Source organism: Dendropsophus ebraccatus, chromosome 10 (genome assembly GCF_027789765.1).
Source record: "Dendropsophus ebraccatus isolate aDenEbr1 chromosome 10, aDenEbr1.pat, whole genome shotgun sequence".
Taxonomy (NCBI): Eukaryota; Metazoa; Chordata; class Amphibia; order Anura; family Hylidae; genus Dendropsophus; species Dendropsophus ebraccatus.
In genome coordinates, this window is record NC_091463.1 from 97,922,023 (window position 1) to 97,949,174 (window position 27,152).

A 27,152-nucleotide genomic window follows, 5' to 3' on the forward strand; every position below is an offset into this window, starting at 1 on the left:
GAGCCTCCCGCCGTCCTGCGCCGCTGCATGGAAGAAATATCCCGGACACAGATTAAACGCCGCAGCCAAAATTTATTCCAATTTGCCGCTTGGTGAATTTCAATTATAATGCGGCCCCGGGGGATTATCGTAATAATGAGGCGGCAGAGTCCGCGCCATAAACATCGGATCTACGGCTAAAACGGAGCAAACGGTTATATGGAGACGTTCAGGATATTTATGGTTTCTTTGAAGAATATCGGTGAACGCGGCGAATTTTATAACTCGTCGTATTTATTGTAATTGAGGAAATGAAGACTTAACCCCAAGAGTGCCAATGTCCGGCAGTCCAGTAACAGGGGCAGGGGGTGAGGCAAGGGGCAGGGGATGAGGCATGGGGCAGGGGGTGAGGCATGGGGCAGGGGGTGAGGCATGGGGCAGGGGGTGAGGCATGGGGCAGGGGGTGAGGCAAGGGGCAGGGGATGGGGATGAGGCAGGGGATGGGGATGAGGCATGGCGCAGGGGGTGAGGCAAGGGGCAGGGGATGAGGCATGGGGCAGGGGATGGGGATGGGGATGAGGCATGGGGCAGGGGGTGAGGCATGGGGCAGGGGGTGAGGCAAGGGGCAGGGGGTGAGGCAAGGGGCAGGGGATGGGGGTGAGGCATGGGGCAGGGGGTGAGGCAAGGGGCAGGGGATGAGGCATGGGGCAGGGGATGGGGATGAGGCATGGGGCAGGGGGTGAGGCATGGGGCAGGGGGTGAGGCAAGGGGCAGGGGGTGAGGCAAGGGGCAGGGGATGGGGATGAGGCATGGGGCAGGGGGTGAGGCATGGGGCAGAGGATGGGGGTGAGGCACAGGGCAGGGGATGAGCTGCAGGGGATGGGGTTAAGGCCCAGGGCAGGGGGTGAAGCAGGGGGTGAAGCAAGGGGTGAGGGGTGAGGCACGGGCCGGGCAGGGCATAAGGGTGAGGCACGGGACAGGTGATGGGGGTTAGGCACAGGGGATGGGGATGAGGCACAGGGCGGGGGATGGGGATGAGGTACAGGGGATGGGGATGAGGCACAGGGCAGGGGATGGAGATGGAGATGAGGCAAAGGGTGAGGCACAGGGAAGGGGATGGGGTGAGGCATGGGGGAGAGGGTGAGGCACAAGGAAGGGGATTGGGGTGAGGTACAGGGCAGAAGATGGGGATGAGGCACGTGGCAGGAGGTATCTGTGTGTCCCTCAGTGTGGATGGGTGTCTGGGTGCAGGGTGGTATCTAGGTGCAGGGTGGTATCTGGGTGCAGGGCGGGATCTAGGTGCAGGGTACTGTTTGGGTGCAGGGCGGCATCTAGGTGCAGGGTGGTATCTAGGTGCAGGGTGGTATCTGGGTGCAGGGCGGCATCTAGGTGCAGGGGGGCATTAAGGTGCAGGGGGGCAGTTTCTCCGGTGGCGGTGCTTCGGTTCTCTCTGGATTATGTTTTTGACTCTTTCTTTTTTGCCCCGCAGTCTCCTGCTGATCAGTGTAAGAAGATCCACGCAGGGGACGAGGTGATCCAGGTGAACCATCAGACAGTGGTGAGTTTCCTGCTTGAGATTATCTCTTTATAATGTAAACAGATAAAAAAAACTAAGCAGAATGTGAGACGTTTATTCTGTGTTCAAATTAACTAGTTTCAGAAAGTTATATCAATTTGTTATTTACTTTTGTTTAAAAATCTTCAGTGTTCCAGTACTTATCAGCTGCTTTATGTCCTGCAGGAAGTGGTGTATTCTTTCCTGTCTGACACAGTGCTCTCTGCTGCCACCTCTGTCCATGTCAGGAACTGTCCAGAGCAGCAGCAAATCCCCATAGAAAACCTCTCCTGCTCTGGACAGTTCCTGACATGGACAGAGGTGGCAGCAGAGAGCACTGTGTCAGACTGGAGAGAATACACCACTTCCTGCAGGACATACTGCAGCTGATAAGTACTGGAAGACTAGAGATTTTTAAATAGAAGTAAATTAAAAATCTATATAATTTTCTGATACTAATTTATTTCAAAGAAAAAACTTTTTTTTCTGGAGTAGCTTCACCCAAAGACCTTTCCATGTTACTTCAGGGCATGATCACCAGATTATCTCTGCTTGCTAGATGGATGGATGGATGGATGGATGGATGGATGGATAGATAGATAGATAGATAGATAGATAGATAGATAGATAGATAGATAGATAGGAGATAGATAGATAGGAGATAGATAGATAGATAGATAGATAGATAGATAGATAGATAGGAGATAGATAGATAGATAGATAGATAGATAGATAGATAGATAGATAGATAGGAGATAGATAGATAGATAGATAGATAGATAGATAGATAGATAGGAGATAGATAGATAGGAGATAGATAGATAGATAGATAGATAGATAGATAGATAGGAGATAGATAGATAGATAGATAGATAGATAGATAGATAGATAGATAGATAGATAGGAGATAGATAGATAGATAGATAGATAGATAGATAGATAGATAGGAGATAGATAGGAGATAGATAGATAGATAGATAGATAGATAGATAGATAGATAGATAGATAGGAGATAGATAGGAGATAGATAGGAGATAGATAGGAGATAGATAGATAGATAGATAGATAGGAGATAGAGATAGGAGAAAGCTGCACATCCAAAGTTGCATGAAGCGGGTGCTGTACGGAGTCAGTCCCCTGGCTTGGGGATCCCCACACATATATCCTGATATTCCTCAGCACGCCAGCATAGGTGGTAAAAAACGTGATTTATTCCATAAAGTACAAAAGATGCGACGTTTCGACCTCCTCATGCTTGATAATGACCTCGTGAGGAGGTCGAAACGTCGCATCTTTTGTATCTTTTGTACTTTATGGAATAAATCACGTTTTTTACCACCTATGCTGGCGTGCTGAGGAATATCTGGATATATAGATAGATAGATAGATAGGAGATAGATAGATAGATAGATAGATAGATAGATAGATAGATGATAGATAGATAGATAGATAGATAGATAGATAGATAGATAGATAGATAGATAGATAGGAGATAGATAGGAGATAGATAGATAGGAGATAGATAGATAGATAGATAGATAGATAGATAGATAGATAGATAGATAGATAGATAGGAGATAGATAGATAAATAGATAGATAGATAGGAGATGGATAGATGATAGATAGATAGATAGATAGCTCTCTCAGACTAAAAACCTATGAAGCCATATTACTCACATCTGAGGGTTTGTTACAGTTGTATCAGTCTAGACTATTCATTGTAATGTAAGAGATCAGCAGTTATCTCTCCTGTTGTGTTTGTTACAATGTATTAGTCTGATAGTTCAGACTGTATATCTAGAGGACTGTACCAAACCCTCAGCTGTGTACAGTCCTCAGTGTTACATCGCACACACACTCTCTTATGGTGTCGCCATCACACGGCCGCCGTTCCGCCGTTTCCTCGTTTGTATTTCAGTGCGATCCGTCAGCTTCATTTATCACAGATGGTTAAAATGCAAAACTGGATTTCCTCAACCTCTTGTTGGTGTCGAGTCTCAGTCTGTAAGCGGCTTTTTGGAGAGATTTCAAGAATTCCTAATTACGGCTGTGTTGTCAAAATACCCGACTCATGGTGTCCAAATGAATGTGCCGCTAATACCAGAATCCGCTCTGTTTCCTGCAAACATGTTTTCTCTGCGCTGCGATCTGGAGCTTAATTAGCGGCTTCAGCAGTAAAACGCATTTTATAGCCGGCGTCGCTGCTGCCGCGTATTATCTGCTGTTCTGCTGGAGCCTCATTATACACTTCAGTGGAGGAGGCCGGCGGTGCAGCCGTATCCACCGCTCTGAGCAGGAGAACCCCGGCCGGGGGTAGGAGCTCATTATAGCCATGTCACCAGGGCCGGGAGAGGATGGTTCCTGCCCACCACCGTGACCAGGACCTCATTCTGCAACAAAGGTCACTAATACGGTGTAATCAGTTACAGACCTTATTCTATACACTGTGCACTGCCAGACAAATTCCCATTGACTTCAATGGAGCGCATTATTATTACATTGGCCAGATTTTGGTATTATATTACTGTGTGCAAAGCCAGCTCCAGGCAACAAGCCCCTCATTATCCACACACTATGTACAATCACTTAGTACACCACTAACATACATTGTTGACACACACACTGACTGACTGACTGACCGTGACTGACACAGAGACCGACTGACTGACTCAGACATCCACTGACTGACACTGACTGACTAACACTGATTGACTAACTGACACAGACACTGACTGACTGACACTGACACACTCAGACACTGACACCCAGCACTGTCTTCTTCCTCTTGCACTCTGTCCGGCTGCTCTCCACACTGTGAGGTTGAGGACCTGTGGGTCATGTGATCTGGTCCTTCACCCTTTTCTCTCTCTGTGCAGGTCCTGCTCCGTCTCCTTTGTATTCTGATGTTCAGTTCTCACCCTGCACTACAGTGATCAGGCTGAACATCAGAAAACCAGGCCCCTCTTCCTCTCTGGGCCCCTAGAGGCACTGTGAGCCCTGATACTTGCCCGGGTAAGCCCTGTGCAGAAGCCGGCCCTGGCTGTATGTGAACATAGCCTTAGCCCTATTACACAGGACGATTACTGTGTGAATTATTGCTATATCGTTCAAATTTAAATGATAATCGTTTTGCGTAAATGCAGCAACGATCAAACAACCAACGATAAATCGTTCATCGCTCTTTTGCCGACACCAAAATCATTGTTAATCGTTCGCTGTAATTCTGCATTCGGCCACAAATCGTTCAGTGTAATTCCATAGTTCCTTCATTCGCTGGGATCAGATGGAGTAACCGATCGCAGTAACTACCGACTATCGTCCTGTATAATATGGGGAACGATTTCAGGTTAACGATAAACTATCTGGTTTGCCATTATTTATGGTTAATTGTTAAAAATCGCTTAGTCTAATAGGACCCTTAGGCTAAACCCATTAGTTGGCTTAGAGCTGTATCAAAGAGGCTGACATCGTCCTGTGTCGTAGGGCTAGCAATCAGCCATGTCAGCTGATCAGGTCATAAAATCATTGCCCGTCGGCTGTCGATCTCCCTGTGTAATAGGGGATGCAGCTGATTGCAGGAGAGGGCCACAGAAATGATCCCGCTAAGACTGAACTACACTTCCTCTACCGCGTGACTGACTTCCACTACAGCGTGTAGGGTGCGCTGTGATTGGGTGAAAAGAGTGCAATAGAATAATAGAGAGAAGAAAGCAGAAATCCTACTGGTTCACAGATTCTGGTACACATTAACACAATAACCCTTTGCGATCCTTCAGCTGTGCAGCTTCCATCCATCAATACATAATACAGCGACATCTAGTGGTCAACTATTAATACTACTTTTACTATAATAGGACCACAAAAAGTACTTACTTTTGTGAAGGGTGTAAATAATAGTAACACCCCTAGTGGGACTGGACACCACACATGCTCTGTACAGATACTAAACCTGTAGGGAGCAGCAGGGAGATGTGAGGTTAGCATGCTCTGTACAAATACTGAACCAGTAGGGAGATGGGAGGTGAGCATGCTCTGTACAAATACTGAACCAGTAGGGAGATGGGAGGTGAGCATGCTCTGTACAAATACTGAACCAGTAGGGAGATGGGAGGTGAGCATGCTCTGTACAAATACTGAACCAGTAGGGAGATGGGAGGTGAGCATGCTCTGTACAAATACTGAACCAGTAGGGAGATGGGAGGTGAGCATGCTCTGTACAAATACTGAACCAGTAGGGAGATGGGAGGTGAGCATGCTCTGTACAGATACTGAACCTGTAGGGAGCAGCTTCAAGATGTGAGGGTCTGCTTTCTAAGAGCAAGCCAAAAACCAGCAGAATTGTGAATGCAGCTCTGGAAGTATAAGGTTTGAAGCAACTGAAGTACAAGGATTACAAAGTTATTCAGCGAGTTAACCTTAAGATAATACATGATGGGAGCCGCATGCCCATCGCTATCAGTCATTGACTTATACGGTTCGTGGCAGCTGCCAAAGCTGTCAGGACCCTCCGGTCGCTGGCAGGGGGTGCGAGTTGCTGTATAAGGAATTTTTAGAAGCCACATGACCACTTAGCTGGAATCGATAAAGTCTTTACAGAACCCGTCATTTCCATTAGAGGGTAAAAAATAATTTGCTGGCTTCCGCTCAAGAGACTGGAGAGTGATCAATATATGCTGAAACGCTGCCCTTCCCGAGTCACAGCCGGAACCGCAGTGTAAGAGCTTCTCAATATTATATCATAGAGCTCAATGAACATGGAGAATCTTCAGGATACTGCCCCCTATATACAGGAATATAACTCCTATAATACTGCCCCCTATATAAAGGAAAACAACTACTATAATACTGCTCCTATATACAGGAATATAACTACTATAATACTGCCTCCTATATACTGGAATATAACTACTGTAATACTGCCCCTATATACAGGAATATAACTACTGTAATACTGCTCCTATATACAAGGATATAACTACTATAATACTGCTCCTATATACAAGGATATAACTACTATAATACTGCTCCCTATATACAAGAATATAACTACTATAATACTGCTCCTATATACAGGAATATAACTACTACAATACTGCTCCCTATATACAGGAATATAACTACTATAATACTGCCCCCTATATACAGGAATATAACTACTATAATTCAAGGTCAAGAAACAGAGTCTCGCACTCACCGGACTGAAGCTGCAAGTGGTTTATTTCCGATACATCAGAATAGGCTTGGCGGGGAGAGGGGAGATGGCAAAGCAGGTGTGTTCAGCAGGAGCAACAAATGTTTCACGCCTTCAGTTGGCGCTTCGTCGGGCTAGGGTTCCTAGCCCGACGAAGCGCCAACTGAAGGCGTGAAACATTTGTTGCTCCTGCTGAACACACCTGCTTTGCCATCTCCCCTCTCCCCGCCAAGCCTATTCTGATGTATCGGAAATAAACCACTTGCAGCTTCAGTCCGGTGAGTGCGAGACTCTGTTTCTTGACCTTGAATTATATATCCTGCTTTATTTTGCCTCTGCACCGCCGCTCCACGGTTCGGATACAGTTTGCTTGCCCTAGATCCTAGTCCCGGGTTTCCTACATTGGGTGTACCTCACAGTTAGTGCCGGCCGGAGCTCTCACCACGCCATAACTACTATAATACTGCTCCTATATACAGGAATATAACTACTATAATACTGCTCCTATATACAGGAATATAACTACTATAATACTGCTCCTATATACAGGAATATAACTACTATAATACTGCTCCTATATACAGGGATATAACTACTATAATACTGCTCCCATATACAGGAATATAACTACTATAATACTGCTCCTATATACAGGAATATAACTACTATAATACTGCCTCCCATATACAGGAATATAACTACTATAATACTGCTCCTATATACAGGAATATAACTACTATAATACTGCTCCTATATACAGGAATATAACTACTATAATACTGCTCCTATATACAGGAATATAACTACTATAATACTGCTCCTATATACAGGAATATAACTACTGTGATCTCACTTGCTCCCCCTGCTGTCTGCAGTGTGTCTGGACAGTCAGTGAATACACTTCTATGTGATGATAGTTGCTCAGGATGCGGCTGCAGTCAGTCACATGATATGATGCTCGGTGGATGTGAGGAGACTGTGAGGTCATGTGACCCAGGCAGCCAGTTTGCGGTGTATTAGTCGCAGGGTTTCATAGTGGATGTGAGAATCCTCCAGTCTGATATATGGCGAATAGATTATACAGAACCCCCCGCACACATAGGCCGCCCCTCGTGTTGTGCTCAGGAATGGCGCGCTCCATCTGTCGCTGACTATTATTCTAGCAATGGGTAAAATCCACAAGAAAAACTCCACTTTGGTATGTACCGCAGGATCTGACAGCTGGGATTTGGGGTCTGGAAATCACGGACAATGCGCCTTTAAATCCCTCTAACACTTCAGGTGTTACTGCACTGCCAAGTATATCCACTGTGCAGACACATGGCCTGAGGCACAATAGCAAAATTGTGATGGCAGCTCCGGATGTGACTGAAGTATTAAGTGTGAGAGCAAAGCAGAATTATGATTGCAGCTCTAGGAAAGAATGGGGTTAGGTTTGTGATAGAGCAGAAATAAATGTTATTGTACCCCTGCATGTGGCTAGAGCATAATAGAGGGTCATAACAGCAGAATTGTGATTACAGCTCTGGATGTGACTAGAGCATAATGGAGGGTCATAACAGCAGAATTGTGATTACAGCTCTGGATGTGACTAGAGCATAATGGAGGGTCATAACAGCAGAATTGTGATTACAGCTCTGGATGTGACTAGAGCATAATGGAGTGGAATAAAAGCAGAATTGTGATTACAGCTCTGGATGTGACTAGAGCATAATGGAGTGGCATAAAAGCAGAATTGTGATTACAGCTCTGGATGTGACTACACCATAATGGAGTGGCATTAAAGCAGAATTGTGATTACAGCTTTGGGTGACTGGAGTATGAATTCTGTGATTGTATGAAAATTGTGATTGTAGCTTTGGATGGGACTAGAGCAGAATCTGTCATATGCCAGCAGAACTGTGATTGCAGCTCTGGGTGTGTCTAAAGGACAAAGAGAAACAGTAGAGTAGAGAATGCAGCTCTGGATGTGACGAGAGCATATTTGGTATGAGAGCAGAATTGTGATTGCAGCTCTGGGTGTGTCTTAAACATAATGTGTGATACCTCAGCAGAATGGACACTGAAGCCCTAGAAATGAAACGTTGTGATTGCAGCTTTGGATGTGACTAGAGCAGAATGTGTGATATAACAGCAGTATTGTGATTGCAGCTCTGGGTGACTGGAGTATGAACTCTGGTAGAATAACATTGTGATTGGTGCTCTGGAGGAGGCTGGAGCTGGCAGATTAGTGGTAAAACATTTCCCGACTCATTTCTTACAGCATTGTGTCGTTTCAGTGTGTCAGTGCGAGATCCAGATGTTTCTTGGACGCCGCTGTGAAAATGATCAACCAGCTCTGGGGGGGGGGGGGGGAGCGCTGCTCTGGAGTGTTAGACGCAGTGAATACCATTTTTATTATAAATTCTCACTTGTTTTCTGTTGTTTGTTTTTCACTTTAATTATTCCCACAACAAAACTGGAGAATCGGTGGCGGCGGTGGCGACTTTCATGTTTAGCGCTGAACATATTCCGTCTTCTCGTCCTGGAATATTCAGCGTGTCACAGATCAGAAATCTCGCTCATCTCGCCGCCTATCTGGGGAATTTTCTTTGAAGTGCGCCTTAATTATTTTGTGTGTGTGTACGGCGGCGTCTCCGGGATCCCGCGTTACACTTCATTATGGCGCACGGCGCCTCCTTCATCTTCTAACGCCGCGGTAGTCACGACTCCGGTTATATACATATTAAATATGGGAGGTAAACGACACCTGATGGAACAAGGCTTCCTGAGAGGCATGAGAATGAGCCGCTGTATCTAAGCCTGCCATGTGTGATACCATCTATACTAATGAGCCGCTGTATCTAAGCCTGCCATGTGTGATACCATCTGTACTAATGAGCCGCTGTATCTAAGCCTGCCATGTGTGATACCATCTGTACTAATGAGCTGCAGTATCTAAGCCTGCCATGTGTGATACCATCTGTACCAATGAGCCGCTGTATCTAAGCCTGCCATGTGTGATACCATCTGTACTAATGAGCCGCTGTATCTAAGCCTGCCATGTGTGATACCATCTGTACTAATGAGCCACTGTATCTAAGCCTGCCATGTATGATACCATCTATACTAATGAGCTGCAGTATCTAAGCCTGCCATGTGTGATACCATCTGTACTAATAAGCTGCGGTATCTAAGCCTGCCATGTGTGATACCATCTGTACTAATGAGCTGCTGTATCTAAGCCTGCCATGTGTGATACCATCTGTACTTATGAGCCACTGTATCTAAGCCTGCCATGTGTGATACCATCTGTACTAATGAGCTGTTGTATCTAAGCCTGCCATGTGTGATACCATCTGTACTAATGAGCTGTTGTATCTAAGCCTGCCATGTATGATACCATCTATACTAATGAGCCGCTGTATCTAAGCCTGCCATGTGTGATACCATCTGTACTTATGAGCCACTGTATCTAAGCCTGCCATGTATGATACCATCTATACTAATGAGCCGCTGTATCTAAGCCTGCCATGTGTGATACCATCTGTACTAATGAGCCGCTGTATCTAAGCCTGCCATGTGTGATACCATCTGTACTAATGAGCTGCAGTATCTAAGCCTGCCATGTGTGATACCATCTGTACTTATGAGCCACTGTATCTAAGCCTGCCATGTGTGATACCATCTGTACTAATGAGCTGCAGTATCTAAGCCTGCCATGTGTGATACCATCTGTACTAATGAGCTGCTGTATCTAAGCCTGCCATGTGTGATACCATCTGTACTAATGAGCTGTTGTATCTAAGCCTGCCATGTGTGATACCATCTGTACTAATGAGCTGTTGTATCTAAGCCTGCCATGTGTGATACCATCTGTACTAATGAGCTGTTGTATCTAAGCCTGCCATGTATGATACCATCTATACTAATGAGCTGTTGTATCTAAGCCTGCCATGTGTGATACCATCTGTACTTATGAGCCACTGTATCTAAGCCTGCCATGTGTGATACCATCTGTACTTATGAGCCACTGTATCTAAGCCTGCCATGTGTGATACCATCTGTACTAATGAGCTGCTGTATCTAAGCCTGCCATGTGTGATACCATCTGTACTAATGAGCTGCTGTATCTAAGCCTGCCATGTGTGATACCATCTGTACTAATGAGCTGCTGTATCTAAGCCTGCCATGTGTGATACCATCTGTACTTATGAGCCACTGTATCTAAGCCTGCCATGTGTGATACCATCTGTACTTATGAGCCACTGTATCTAAGCCTGCCATGTGTGATACCATCTATACTAATGAGCTGCTGTATCTAAGCCTGCCATGTGTGATACCATCTGTACTTATGAGCCACTGTATCTAAGCCTGCCATGTGTGATACCATCTGTACTTATGAGCCACTGTATCTAAGCCTGCCATGTGTGATACCATCTGTACTAATGAGCTGCTGTATCTAAGCCTGCCATGTGTGATACCATCTGTACTCATGAGCCACTAAAAGATGTCTTACAGATTACACTGGCCAACAAATTTTCAAAAGTTGTTTGGTTCAGAAATAAAATTCTCCATTTCTTAATTATTTTTATGTGTTGAATTCAAATATCACAAAGAAAAATGTGAATTGTCTCTAGTTTCTCTGATATGGGAGATTTCTCATGTTACTGATTTGTGAATTGTATAGAATCCAGTATAATAGCCGACATATTTATTACTCCTGCATCATAAGGAAGCGCGGTTACTGTTCATAAACTCCTGAAATCTATTCATAGGAAACTTAGTTCTATCTGAAATCATCATGAATTTACAGGCAGATCCAAGAATTGTTACAAATGAATTATGTTTATTGACCTCTGGAATGTCGCTCCTAATTCAATGGCTTCTCGTGCATTTACACGTCTTTTGTATTCATACATGGGATTGTCTCTGATAACCGTCCAACAGTAATCTGCAAGCATTGATGGCTTCCATTTACTCCGATACCTTAGTCTTAGTTCACACTGCATTTTTGCAATCCGTTTTTTTCATCTGTTTTTTGCAAAAAAACGATGAAAAAACTTGATGCATTTGTGTGCATCCGTTTTGACCTGCTTTGCCATTGACTTCCATTATAAAAAAAAAACGGATCCGTTTCTTTAACGGACACAAAAGTAGTGTTGACACTACTTTTGTGTCCGTTAAAAAAAAACGGCTGTTTTTTTTTTTAGAATGGAAGTCAATGGAAAAGCAGGTCAAAACGGATGCACACAAATGCATCAAGTTTTTTCATCCGTTTTTCGCAAAAAACGGATGAAAACCACGGATAGCAGAAGCAGTGTGAACCTAGCCTTATACCATAACTATTGGTCATTCTAAGATGATGCAATATGCCAGCTGATGATGCAATACTGAAAAGTACAGAAAGTACGTCTATATCTTGAAAATTAGAGCCAGTTTCAAAATTTGAACATCATTTTCGATCTCAGCCCCCAAAGTTAGTTAAGTTCAACTGTTTTCATGTCGGAATCTTTTTGGCCGTTGACCAGTGTTATCTGACAGATTTTTTTCAGCCAAAGCCAGGAACAGGTCGTAGACTCAAGACTGAGATTTCTCCTCTTTTCAAATCCATTCCTGGCTTTGGCTGAAAAAAATCTGTCAGATAATGTGTCAGACATCTTTTGGTGTAATAGGGCCTTAAGCCTGCCATGTGTGATACCATTGTGGTGCCCCACTAGGGGTGTTGCAGTTATATACACCCTTCACAAAAGTCTGTACTTCTTGTATTATTATTGTGGTAAAAGTAGTACTAAAAGATTGCCACTAGATGTCGCTGTATTATGTATATGTGTATATGGAAGCTGCACAGCTGAAGGATCGCAAAGGGTTATTGTGTTTGTGTGTTACCAGAATCTGTAGACCAGTAGGATTTCTGCTTTCTTCTCTCCTATCATCTCCCTCCTTTCTTCTTCTGTTGCATTCTTTCACCCACTCACAGCGCACCTTACACGCTGGGGAGGAAGTTAGTCACATGGGTGGAGGAGGAGCATGAGCTTTTTGTTCTGGACATTGTGGAGGAAGGACATGAGTCAGAGAGCTCTTCACAGTGGTCTTATCTGGGCCCTGGCCCTCTGCCATGTCCCCGTACCTACACGTCAGTCTTAGCCAGTACCCTGCATGGGAAGGACACAAGACGTTCTTACCAGTAACCCTCCAAAGCACTATGCACTCTTAAAGCCTCTTAAGAGAGGACCAGCCAGAGGCAACCTCAACCCACGCCGAGGACAAGGAGAAGTCACAGTGCAGGACAGTATCCACTATAGAGCCACAGAGCCAGGAACTGGTCCGGACAGAGCAAAGTTGCAGTAGCCTATGAACTCTATCTTGCAGAGCTGGTGTCAGCAGGGAACCCTCAGCATTACGCTCGTCCCTGGTAACAAGGTCTGGGGCCTGTGTCACCCATTAGGAAGGTTCAGCCGGGTCTAGTGGGCATAAGGCGGTGTGAAGACTGAAAGCAAAGGTCAATACACGGGCACAGGTGTTCTTCTCATTCTTCTCTACTAGTATTCTACCTCATCCTACAACATTCCGGCAGAGCACACTACTACATAGGTTGAGACTCTCACGGCATCCTCCTCTCTGCTACTCCATTTCTTGTATTACTCAGCACTCAACTCAACCAACACGACTATATCCTACACTGCACTTTTACTTTCTGTGGGTGGCGGGTCCTACTATCCGGGAGGGTCACTACCACTCCAGCCATCCGTGACTACATCATCCCAAGGGACCCAGTAGCAACCCGGCAGGACACTCACCACTGGGGGGTACAACCGAGCTTACATCACACCTGTGTGCCCACCAGGCACTGGCGTCACATGACAACATCCCAAGGGCCGGCTGTATCTTGGCCATCCAACAGCGGAGTGGTGTCACACTACAACACCTTGCATGTGACCGGCGGCTCCTCCGATATAACAACACACGGGGGCTCACCTCACCATCTGTACTAATGAGCCGTTGTATCTACACCTGCCATAAAAGGGAGGGATGTGTGAGGTCTGCGGCTGATAACAGGGAGGGATGTGTGAGGTCTGCGGCTGATAACAGGGAGGGATGTGTGAGGTCTGCGGCTGATAACAGGGAGGGGTAGGTGAGGTCTGCGGCTGATGACAGGGAGGGGTATGTGAGGTCTGCGGCTGATAACAGGGAGGGATGTGTGAGGTCTGCGGCTGATAACAGGGAGGGGTATGTGAGGTCTGCGGCTGAAAACAGGTAGGGACGTGTGAGGTCTGCGGCTGATAACAGGGAGGGACGTGTGAGGTCTGCGGCTGATAACAGGGAGGGATGTGTGAGGTCTGCGGCTGATAACAGGGAGGGATGTGTGAGGTCTGCAGCTGATAACAGGGAGGGGTATGTGAGGTCTGCGGCTGATAACAGGGAGGGATGTGTGAGGTCTGCGGCTGATAACAGGGAGGGGTATGTGAGGTCTGCGGCTGATAACAGGGAGGGGTGTGTGAGGTCTGCGGCTGATAACAGGGAGGGATGTGTGAGGTCTGCGGCTGATAACAGGGAGGGATCTGTGAGGTCTGCGGCTGATAACAGGGAGGGGTGTGTGAGGTCTGCGGCTGATAACAGGGAGGGATGTGTGAGGTCTGCGGCTGATAACGGAGGGATGTGTGAGGTCTGCGGCTGATAACAGGGAGGGGTATGTGAGGTCTGCGGCTGATAACAGGGAGGGGTATGTGAGGTCTGCGGCTGATAACAGGGAGGGGTATGTGAGGTCTGCGGCTGATAACAGGGAGGGGTATGTGAGGTCTGCGGCTGATAACAGGGAGGGATGTGTGAGGTCTGCGGCTGATAACAGGGAGGGGTATGTGAGGTCTGCGGCTGATAACAGGGAGGGATGTGTGAGGTCTGCGGCTGATAACAGGGAGGGGTATGTGAGGTCTGCGGCTGATAACAGGGAGGGATGTGTGGGGTCTGCGGTTGATAACAGGGAGGGATGTGTGAGGTCTGCGGCTGATAAGAGGGAGGGGTGTGTGAGGTTTGCGGCTGATAACAGGGAGGGATGTGTGAGGTCTGCGGTTGATAACAGGGAGGGATGTGTGAGGTCTGCGGCTGATAAGAGGGAGGGGTGTGTGAGGTTTGCGGCTGATAACAGGGAGGGATGTGTGAGGTCTGCGGCTGATAACAGGGAGGGGTGTGTGAGGTCTGCGGCTGATAACGGGGAGGGATGTGTGAGGTTTGCGGCTGATAACGGGGAGGGGTGTGTGAGGTCTGCGGCTGATAACGGGGAGGGATGTGTGAGGTCTGCGGCTGATAACGGGGAGGGATGTGTGAGGTCTGCGGCTGATAACGGGGAGGGATCTGTGAGGTCTGCGGCTGATAACAGGGAGGGGTGTGTGAGGTCTGCGGCTGATAACAGGGAGGGATGTGTGAGGTCTGCGGCTGATAACAGGGAGGGATCTGTGAGGTCTGCAGTCAGGGCCTGGGAGAGCACAACCTGGAAGCTGTATTATCTATAGTATAAAACCTTGGGAAAATAATATAACAGAAGCTAAGGCTGTGTTCACACTGCCCTCCAGACTGACAGCAAACATATAATGACATATACAGTCTCCAGGGAGATATGTGCCTAAGGGCCTTTTGCTGCACCCAGGGTATGAGCCAGGATCTGTCCCAGAGGCTGTCATGTGTGATACTTCCTTCTGAGGGCCTGTATCCAATCCTATCATGTGTGATACCATGTGTGATACTGTCTGCTAATCTGTTGTATCTAATCCTACCATGTGTGATACTGTCTGCTGATCTGTTGTATCTAATCCTATCATGTGTGATATTTATTTGATCTTATTCTGCCTTCAGGTTGGTTGGCAACTGAAAAACTTAGTCAACGCCCTAAGAGAAGACCCCAATGGGGTTATACTGACCCTGAAGAAGAGACCCCAGAACACCTTAGCATCAGCCCCTGCACTTCTAAAGAATGTGAGATGGAAACCACTTGCACTACAGGTACCAGATAAACCTCTTAGGACAGCCTAATATAATACACTATATTACTGATCCTGAGTTACATCCTGTATTATAATCCAGAGCTGCACTTACTATTCTGCTGGCGGATTACACTGCATTGTTATATCCAGTGACTCACAGGGGGCGTCCTGATGATGATTTGTCTTGGCAGAATCTGTTAGACAAACATTTTAGGCTCTTTGCTTTAGAACAATGGTCTATACAAAGTCTCCATCTGTATTGTTCTACACTGTAACAGTATCCACTTTGTGCCCCCATGTGGTAGTCGGGCCCTGCTGTGTGCTTATATAACACACAGGCCCCTTCTGTGCCCTCATATAGTAGAAAAGCCCCCATCTATGCCCCCTATAGTGGATAGACCCTCTATGTGACCCATTTATTAGTTATGCCCCCTCTGTGCCCCCATATAGTAGTGAGGTTTCTCTATGCAGCCTCTATATAGTATCTAGGCTCTCTTTGCCTCCATCTCATAGATAGGCTTTCATGTCCTAGACAGTAGTTAGACCCCCCTCTGTTCCCTCTTATAGTAGTTAGGTCCCTCTATGCCTCCATGTAGTCGTCAGGCCTCTCTGTGCCCCCATATAGTAGTAAGGTTTCTCTATGCAGCCTCTATATAGTATCTAGGCCTCCTCTGCCTCCATCTCATCTGCATGTCCTAGACACTAGTTAGGCCCCCTCCATCTCCCCGCCATCTTCTGATCTGAAGATTTGTGGACGTTTTCCTCCGAAGCTGCAGATTAATCTTTAATTCCCTGTGAATCTCAGTCGCTGGATCCGCTGCACATCACATGGATAAATGTAGCTGCGGAGTCCAGTCTTTTTTTATAGTTAACGATGACTTACAGATGTGCAGATGGGGAGCTGGGCGGCACCGGGGCAGGGTATGGGGCGAGGATCCTGGGTGCCAGGCTCTGGGGAGATTCCTGTGTCCTGTCATTACAAGCTGGTTACACTGGTGACTGGGTCAGATGGATGACTGTGCCGGCTGATGACTGTGCCGACCTCGATGGCTGATGACTGTTTCAACCTCTGTGACTGATGACTGTGATGGCCTCTAAGGCCGATGACTGTGATGACCTCTGTGGGTGATGACTGCACCGGCCTCTATGGCCGATGACTGTTACGGCCTCTATGGCTGTTGACTGTGCCGGCCTCTATGGCTGATGATTGTGACAGCCTCTATGGCAGATGAATGTGATGGCCTCTCTGGCTGATGACTGTGCCGGCCTCTATGGCAGATGACTGTGCTGGCCTCTATGGCAGATCACTGTTACGGCCTCTATGGCTGTTGACTGTGCCGGCCTCTATGGCTGATGATTGTGACAGCCTCTATGGCAGATGAATGTGATGGCCTCTCTGGCAGATGACTGTGCTGGCCTCTATGGCAGATCACTGTTACGGCCTCTCTGGCTGATGACTGTGCCGGCCTCTATGGCAGATCACTGTTACGGCTTCTATGGCTGATGACTGTGCCGTCCTCTCTGGCTGATGATTGTGCCGGCCTCTATGGCAGATCACTGTGTCGGCCTCTATGGCAGATGACTGTGATGGCCTCTCTGGCTGATGACTGTGCTGGCCTCTATGGCTGATGACTGTTCCGGCCTCTATGGCTGATGACTGTTCCGGCCTCTATGGCTGATGACTGTACCGGCCTCTATTGCAGATCACTGTGACAGCCTCTATGGCTGATGAGTGTGATGGCCTCTCTGGCTGATGACTGCACCGGCCTCTGTGGCTGATGACTGTGACCACCTCTATGGCTGATGACTGTGACCACCTCTATGGCTGATGACTGTGACAACCTCTGTGACTGATGACTGTGACGGCCTCTAAGGCTGATGACTGTGATGATCTCTGTGGGTGGTGACTGCACTGGCCTCTATGGCTGATGACTGTGCCGGCCTCTATGGCTGATGACTGTGATGATCTCTGTGGGTGGTGACTGCACTGGCCTCTATGGCTGATGACTGTGCCGGCCTCTATGGCTGATGACTGTGCCGGCCTCTATGGCTGATGACTGTGCCGGCCTCTATGGCTGATGACTGTGCCGGCCTCTATGGCTGATGACTGTGCCGGCCTCTATTGCTGATATCTGTCCTAGCCTCTATAGCAGATGACTGTCACATCCTCAGGCAGCTCAGATTTGCGTTGGTCTTGGGGGGTCTTGTATGTCCCATCTGGTCATTGCTCTGTGTGACGTTTTTCCTCTTTCTTCCTTAGCCTGTAATTCCCACCAGTCCAACCAGCGGAAACACCACCCCGACCGGCACCATGGGGATGTCCTCCAAGCTGGACGGCTCGGCCCTTCACGACGTCTTCATCCTCTCCCCTGTGTCTGGACTTTATAGCCCCAGGTAAAGATGGCGGCAGAATCCCTGTATGGGACACCTGTAATGCTGGGAACTATCCACTATCTAGAATACAGGTGATGGGGAGGAGGAGGAGGAGCAGGAGCAGGAGGAGGAGGAGCAGGAGCAGGAGGAGGAGGAGGAAGTGGAGGATGAGGAGGGAGAGGAGGATGATGATGAGGAGGAGGATGATGATGAGGAGGAGGAGGAGGAGGATGATGATGAGGAGGAGGAGGATTATGAGGAGGAGGAGAATGAGGATGAGGATGATTAGGAGGATGAGGATGATGATGTTGAGGAGGAGGATGAAGAAGAAAATGAGGAGGAGGAGCAGGAGGATAATGATGATGAGGAGGAAAAGGATGATGATGATGAGGAGGAGGATTAGGATGATGATGATGATGAGGAGGATAAGGATGAGGAGGAGGAGGATTAGGATGATGATGAGGATGATGATTATGAGGAGGAGGATAAGGATGAGGAGGAGGAGGATTAGGATGATGATGATGAGGGTGTCCATCCCCTCCCTAACAGTACCATGTCTTCGCCCTCTGATCACACTGTGTTGGTTTCCTGCAGGGACGACATCGGGATTGTGCCGTGTGATGACATCAATAAATATGGCGTCAGTAAATCTGTAATGAAAGGCTCCGAGTCCCCCAGCTATTACCTGGAACACGAGAGCGGCAAATATTACACATTCGTAGAAGGGGAGGGGCACGATGTCGGCTCCGAATATGAGAGAGGGAGAACGACCGGGGTGCGGAGAAGAGAGAAGACGCCGACTCACGGTACGATCCAAGCGCCAATGGTTGGTTCATCATAGTGTATAACATGTAATGTTCAGGAAGGGGAACTCTGGGGGGGAAAAATAATCAACTGGTGTCAGAAAGTTCTATAGGTTTGTATTTTACTTCTATTAAAAAAAATCTCCAGTCTTCCAGTACTTATTAGCTGCTGTATGTCCTGCAGGAAGTGGTGTATTCTCTCCAGACTGACACAGTGCTCTCTGCTGCCACCTCTGTCCATGTCAGGAACTGTCCAGAGCCGGAGAGGTTTTCTATGGGGATTTGCTGCTGCTCTGGACAGTTCCTGACATGGACAGAGGTGGCAGCAGAGAGCACTGTGTCACACTGGAGAGAATACACTGCTTCCTGCAGGGCATACAGTAGCTGATAAGTACTGGAAGACTGGAGATTTTTAAATAGAAGTAATTTACAAATCTGTATAACTTGATTTATGAACATTTTTATTTAGTAAGTATCCCCATGTAAGAGCAGAATTCTAAATCCAGCTGTACAGCAGTAAAAGTCGTGATGCAGTAACAGAATTGTGAATGCAGCTCTGGATACGACTTGAGTATAAGAGAAGATGTAAATCTGTGCATGACAGATTTGTTGTAACAGCAGAATTATGAATGCAGCTCTGGGTGTGAATGGAGTATATATGGTGAGGGGCCCCTGCATCCCCTGACATGGAGCCCCCTCTATCAGCTCCTCTTATGTAGCGGTATAATAATCGGCTTGAAATCAACATCCAGAAAACAGGATGCTGGAGCGGCGTCCGAGCGTGAGAGCTGAGATGAGCGAGCGGCGTCTGTCACAGCCGGAGTGTGAAGCGTGTGAGTCCGGGCCGTGCACTCCGAGCAGACCGTCCATTCATCTGTTCACAATCGCATCACCTCATCGGCCTCTCAGAGCGAGCGGCGGCGGCTGCGCTAATTAGGGCGCGCGGCATCCGCATTTAACATATAGCCTTTCTATAAATAGCCGCCCAGCGTCTCCTCCATCTGCTGCCAGGACACAGCGGAATATAGAGGAAGCCAAGAAAGAGGAGCCGCCACATTACCGAGAGATCAGACCAGATCCTGAACGATGACTACTACCTCAGAGCTGACATCATACTGCAGACCGGATTCATTATCTCATAATGTGACATCATATCTCACTGACATCATATCCCATAATGAGACATCATATCTCAGAACTGACATCATATCCCATAATGAGACATCATATCTCACTGACATCATATCTTATAATGTGACATCATATCTCACTGACATCATATCCCATAATGAGACATCATATCTCAGAACTGACATCATATCTAAGAACTGACATCATATCTCAGGACTGACATCATATCTCATAATGTGACATCATATCCCATAATGTGACATCATATCTCAGAACTGACATCATATCCCATAATGTGACATCATATCTCAGAACTGACATCATATCCCATAATGAGACATCATATCTCACTGACATCATATCTTATAATGTGACATCATATCTCACTGACATCATATCCCATAATGAGACATCATATCTCACTGACATCATATCCCATAATGAGACATCATATCTCACTGACATCATATCTTATAATGTGACATCATATCTCAGAACTGACATCATATCTAAGAACTGACATCATATCTCAGGACTGACATCATATCTCATAATGTGACATCATATCCCATAATGTGACATCATATCTAAGAACTGACATCATATCCCATAATGTGACATCATATCTCATAGCTAATTTAGAATATGACATTGTATCTCAGACCTGACTTATTTCTCAGAATATGACATCACTGCTCAGAGCTGACTTATTACCTCATAGTGTAACCTTATAGCTCAGAGCAGATTTATTATCTCAGAATTCAGCAGCGGATCTCACAGCTGACTTATCTAGGATCTCAGACCTGACTTATTACCTCAGAATGGAACATTATATTCCAGAGCTGATTATATCATCGTATCTGAGCTTATTTATTGTCTCAGAATTTGACTCTATGACATCATAGCTGACAGCTCTGAGCTATGAGGCTGAATTCTTAAACAAGAAGTCAGCTGTAAAGTAATAAGACGGCTGTGGAATATTCTGGGATATAATGTTATTATATCATCTTATCATCTCAGCACCCACTTATTATCTCAGAGTATGGTATCACCTTAGTACTGCCTTATTATCTCAGAGATAAGTCTGCTTAGAGCTGACTTATTACCTCATAGTATGACATCACTGCTCAGAGCTGACCTATTGCTTTAGGATATGACATCACTGCTCAGAGCTGAATTATTACCTCAGACTATGACATCACTGCTCAGAGCTGACTTATTACATCAGAATATGACATCACAGCTCAGAGCTGAATTATTACCTCAGAATATGGCATCACTGCTAAGAGCTGACTTATTACCTCATAGTATGACATCACAGCTCAGAGCTGACTTATTACCTCAGGATATGACATCACTGCTCAGAGCTGACTTATTACCTCAGAGTATGACATCACAGCTCAGAGCTGACTTATTACCTCAGACTATGACATCACTGCTCAGAGCTGACTTATTACCTCAGGATATGACATCACTGCTCAGAGCTGACTTATTACCTCAGGATATGACATCACTGCTCAGAGCTGGCTTATTACCTCAGGATATGACATCACAGCTCAGAGCTGACTTATTACCTCAGGATATGACATCACCGCTCAGAGCTGACTTATTACCTCAGGATATGACATCACTGCTCAGAGCTGACTTATTACCTCAGGATATGACATCACCGCTCAGAGCTGACTTATTACCTCAGGATATGACATCACCGCTGAGAGCTGACTTATTACCTCAGGATATGACATCACCGCTCAGAGCTGACTTATTACCTCAGGATATGACATCACCGCTCAGAGCTGACTTATTACCTCAGGATATGACATCACCGCTGAGAGCTGACTTATTACCTCAGACCTAGATCATATCCTTCTCTTCCCAGTTAGGACCTCATAATCTCTCTGAGCTCTGCCCATGACAAACTCAGTTCTGCTACATCTGTACATGATCACTGTAGGCCATAGCCGCCATCATGTCACCTTCCGCCTGGCTGTTATAGCGGCTGATGGAAGACCCCGAGAACATTCCTCTATTTTCCCTGTGTGTCTCTGCTCCACAGCTTCATCTTCCTGATGGAGACGTAATCCCACCTCAGCCGAGCTGACAGCGCCCCCCACAGCCCTGTGCTGAGACTGCAGCCTGTAATGCCTGTCTATGTCAGTGGGGTCTCCCTGATACAGCAGGATATAGATACGTTCATATCCTTCTGTCCCGTCTTCTCTCCTCCTTCCGTCCGTTATTTGCGGTTTTATTTTCCGTGTATGATTGTGGTTTCTTCTCCCCGCAGGGGACTTGAGGCCGGTGTCCATGCCGACAGAATACAGCTGGATCGGAGACCCCAAGGAGCCCAACATGTATAAGAGAGGCAGCAGAGGTGAGTGTCAGCTCCTCAGCTTCACTCGCTCTTTAAGGCTGTGTTCACACACGTCGCAGTTTTTGCCACATTGGTGCTAAATAAAATGATTTAGCAAATTTGTGGCAAAAGAAAATGTGGCTGCATCATGTGACCCCGGGCCGGACTCCCGGGGAGATTGTGCTGGTTGGGTCTGGGGGTCACTTGTTTGTTTTCCTTATTGGTTCTCTTGTATCATGTGACCAACATTCAGCAACAGTTCTGTTACATTGTATCACTGATATCCTGATAGAAGCCACACCCCCTGTCTGTGATCAGTCATGCATCAGGATAAGTAAAGATAGGGGGCGCCACCTGCACCAATGCGTTAGGGAGAAATGCAGAGTCTTCCAGAATAAGATCACATATGACGGGAGGCAGAGGGGGCAGCAGAGGAGGCAGGAGGGAGGCAGCAGAGGGGGCAGGAAGCAGAAGAGCTGAAGGGGGCAGCAGAGGAGGCAGGAGGGAGGCAGCAGAGGGGGCAGGAAGCAGAAGAGGTGAAGGGGGCAGCAGAGGGGGCAGGAAGCAGAAGAGGTGAAGGGGGCAGCAGAGGAGGCAGGAGGGAGGCAGCAGAGGAGGCAGGAGGGAGGCAGCAGAGGGGGCAGGAAGCAGAAGAGGTGAAGGGGGTAGCAGAGGAGGCAGGAGGGAGGCAGCAGAGGAGGCAGGAGGGAGGCAGCAGAGGGGGCAGGAAGCAGAAGAGGTGAAGGGGGTAGCAGAGGAGGCAGGAGGGAGGCAGCAAGCAGAAGAGGTGAAGGGGGCAGCAGAGGAGGCAGTAGGGAGGCAGCAGAGGGGGCAGGAAGCAGAAGAGGTGAAGGGGGCAGCAGAGGAGGCAGGAGGGAGGCAGGAGGGAGGCAGCAGAGGAGGCAGGAAGCAGAAGAGGTGAAGGGGGCAGCAGAGGAGGCAGGAGGGAGGCAGCAGAGGGGGCAGGAAGCAGAAGAGGTGAAGGGGGCAGAAGGGAGGCAGCAGAGGGGGCAGGAAGCAGAAGAGGTGAAGGGGGCAGCAGAGGAGGCAGGAGGGAGGAGGCAGGAGGGAGGCAGCAGAGGAGGCGAAGGTGGCAGCAGAGGAGGCAGAGGGGGCAGCAGAGGAGGCAGGAGGGAGGCAGCACAGGAGGCAGGAGGGAGGCAGCACAGGAGGCAGGAAGCAGAAGAGGTGAAGGGGGCAGCAGAGGAGGCAGGAGGGAGGCAGCAGAGGGGGCAGGAAGCAGAAGAGGTGAAGGGGGCAGAAGGGAGGCAGCAGAGGGGGCAGGAAGCAGAAGAGGTGAAGGGGGCAGCAGGGGAGGCAGCAGAGGAGGCAGAAGGGAGGCAGCAGAGGAGGCGAAGGTGGCAGCAGAGGAGGCAGGAGGGAGGCAGCAGAGGAGGCAGGAGGGAGGCAGCAGAGGAGGCGAAGGTGGCAGCAGAGGAGGCAGAGGGGGCAGCAGAGGAGGCAGGAGGGAGGCAGCACAGGAGGCAGGAAGCAGAAGAGGTGAAGGGGGCAGCAGAGGAGGCAGAGGGGGCAGCAGAGGAGGCAGGAGGGAGGCAGCACAGGAGGCAGGAAGCAGAAGAGGTGAAGGGGGCAGCAGAGGAGGCAGAAGGGAGGCAGGAGAGGAGGCAGGAAGCAAAGGAGGTGAAGGAGGCAGCAGAGGAGGTAGGAGGGAGGCAGCAGAGGAGGCAGGAGGGAGGCAGCAGAGGAGGCGAAGGGGGCAGCAGAGGAGGCAGGAGGGAGGCAGCAGAGGAGGCAGGAGGGGAGAGGGAAGAAGGCAGGAGGGAGGCAGCAGAGGAGGCAGGAGGGAGGCAGCAGAGGAGGCAGGAGGGAGGCAGAAGAGGAGGCGAAGGGGGCAGCAGAGGAGGGAGGCAGCGGAGGAGGCAAGAGGGAGGCAGCAGAGGAGGCAGGAGGGAGGCAGCGGAGGAGGCAGGAGGGAGGCAGCAGAGGAGGCGAAGGGGGCAGCAGAGGAGGCAGGAGGGAGGCAGCAGAGGAGGCAAAGGGGGCAGCAGAGGAGGCGAAGGAGGCAGCACAGGAGGCAAAGGGGGCAGCACAGGAGGCCGGAGGGGAGGAGGCAGAAAGGGGCAGGTGAGGGGCAGCAAAGGAGGTAGGGAGGGGCAGGGGAGGAGGCAGGTAGGGGCAGCTGGTATAGAGTGGACTCCTGGCTGATGTGTCTGTTGGTTGCTTGGACTTGTAGTTCTTCTGCAGTTCCTCCATGTCTCTGTATAGATGTGATACTTGTAATTTCCTGTTGCAGTAAATGCCACTTCCTCTGCCGACTGTGAGGGGGCACAACGCTCTGCAGTACATGTAGTGGAAGGGGCAAGGTCCCAGCAGCACAGAGTATATCAGGAGAGAGCTATACTGATTACAGTGAGAGGAACCAGGCTCCCAGCAGCACAGAGTATATCAGGAGAGAGCTATACTGATTACAGTGAGAGGAGCAGGGCTCCCAGCAGCACAGAGTATATCAGGAGAGAGCTATACTGATTACAGTGAGAGGAGCAGGGCTCCCAGCAGCACAGAGTATATCAGGAGAGAGCTATACTGATTACAGTGAGAGGAGCCAGGCTCCCAGCAGCACAGAGTATATCAGGAGAGCTATACTGATTACAGTGAGAGGAGCCAGGCTCCCAGCAGCACAGAGTATATCAGGAGAGAGCTATACTGATTACAGTGAGAAGAGCCAGGCTCCCAGCAGCACAGAGTATATCAGGAGAGAGCTATACTGATTACAGTGAGAAGAGCAGGGCTCCCAGCAGCAGCACAGAGTGTTTAAGGACGTTGGTGCCATTGAAGGTGTGTGGTCGGGTCCTCTGGGGTTTTCTGCTCTGTGGTTGAGTAGGAAGGTCACACGTCACGTTGAGTAGCAGTAAACAGGTTGGAGCCCACACACCCCGGATGCTGCGCTCTGCTTACCTTTCATTTTTCTTTTTTTTTCCTCCCATCTCTACAAAACTGACTCTGAGAACTCTCTGCTGCGCTACCTGAGCGACGACAAGATCCTGGTGATCCAGGAGGAGCCGGTGCCCCAGAAAGACAACAAGAGGGACACGGGACGCCGATCCAGGAAAAAAGGCAAAAACCCGGGGAGCCCCAGTTACCCCATCAGCCCCTCAATGTTAACCTCAACAGGGCGGCTGGACCCTGCGCAACAAGATGCCCTGACCTTCTCCCTCGCCGAAAGTAACACCGTCCCCCTGTACCACGTAAGTACCGCCATGTTACCAGTGAGTACCATAGTGTGATGAGGAGGATGGTGGTGATGAGGATGGTGATATTGGTGATGAGGATGGTGATATTGGAGATGGTGGTGATGAGGATGGTGATATTGGTGATAAGGATGGTGATATTGGTGATGAGGATGGTGATATTGGAGATGGTGGTGATGAGGATGGTGATATTGGTGATGAGGATGGTGATATTGCTGATAAGGATGGTGATATTGGTGATAAGGATGGTGATGAGGATGGTGATATTGGTGATAAGGATGGTGATATTGGTGATGAGGATGGTGATATTGGTGATGAGGATGGTGATATTGGTGATGAGGATGGTGATATTGGTGATGAGATGAGGATGGTGATATTGGTGATGAGATGAGGATGGTGATATTGGTGATAAGGATGGTGATATTGGTGATAAGGATGGTGATATTGGAGATGGTGGTGATGAGGATGGTGATATTGCTGATAAGGATGGTGATATTGTTGATGAGGATCGTGATATTGGTGATAAGGATGGTGATGAGGATGGTGATATTGGTGATAAGGATGGTGATATTGTTGATGAGGATCGTGATATTGGTGATAAGGATGGTGATATTGGTGATGAGGATGGTGATATTGGTGATGAGGATGGTGATATTGGTGATGAGGATGGTGATATTGGTGATAGGGATGGTGATATTGGTGATAAGGATGGTGATATTGGTGATGAGGATGGTGATATTGGTGATGAGGATGGTGATATTGGTGATAAGGATGGTGATATTGGTGATGAGGATGGTGATATTGGTGATGAGGATGGTGATATTGGTGATGAGATGAGGATGGTGATATTGGTGATAAGGATGGAGATATTGGTGATAAGGATGGTGATATTGGTGATGAGGATGGTGATATTGGTGATGAGGATGGTGATATTGGTGATGAGGATGGTGATATTGGTGATGAGATGAGGATGGTGATATTGGTGATGAGATGAGGATGGTGATATTGGTGATAAGGATGGTGATATTGGTGATAAGGATGGTGATATTGGAGATGGTGGTGATGAGGATGGTGATATTGCTGATAAGGATGGTGATATTGTTGATGAGGATCGTGATATTGGTGATAAGGATGGTGATGAGGATGGTGATATTGGTGATAAGGATGGTGATATTGTTGATGAGGATCGTGATATTGGTGATAAGGATGGTGATATTGGTGATGAGGATGGTGATATTGGTGATGAGGATGGTGATATTGGTGATGAGGATGGTGATATTGGTGATAGGGATGGTGATATTGGTGATAAGGATGGTGATATTGGTGATGAGGATGGTGATATTGGTGATGAGGATGGTGATATTGGTGATAAGGATGGTGATATTGGTGATGAGGATGGTGATATTGGTGATGAGGATGGTGATATTGGTGATGAGATGAGGATGGTGATATTGGTGATAAGGATGGAGATATTGGTGATAAGGATGGTGATATTGGTGATGAGGATGGTGATATTGGTGATGAGGATGGTGATATTGGTGATAGGGATGGTGATATTGGTGATAAGGATGGTGATATTGGTGATGAGGATGGTGATATTGTT

General features: G+C 47.9%; 2 protein-coding genes across 3 annotated transcripts in view; one reads left to right on the forward strand and one right to left on the reverse strand.

The window, feature by feature from the left end:
* Positions 1 to 27,152, reverse strand: part of POF1B (POF1B actin binding protein) — a 482,431-nt gene that overhangs the window by 287,003 nt on the left and 168,276 nt on the right. The window lies entirely within an intron of this gene.
* The window catches only part of LOC138802406 (connector enhancer of kinase suppressor of ras 2-like), a 185,363-nt gene that overhangs the window by 121,273 nt on the left and 36,938 nt on the right, over positions 1 to 27,152 (forward strand). Inside the window, exons 8-14 of the mRNA XM_069985668.1 lie at positions 1,469 to 1,537; positions 15,556 to 15,702; positions 17,944 to 18,077; positions 18,651 to 18,862; positions 22,275 to 22,361; positions 22,872 to 22,876; positions 25,307 to 25,546. Coding sequence (XP_069841769.1) covers positions 1,469 to 1,537; positions 15,556 to 15,702; positions 17,944 to 18,077; positions 18,651 to 18,862; positions 22,275 to 22,361; positions 22,872 to 22,876; positions 25,307 to 25,546 — 894 coding nt within the window. The remainder of the gene's footprint in view (positions 1 to 1,468; positions 1,538 to 15,555; positions 15,703 to 17,943; positions 18,078 to 18,650; positions 18,863 to 22,274; positions 22,362 to 22,871; positions 22,877 to 25,306; positions 25,547 to 27,152) is intronic.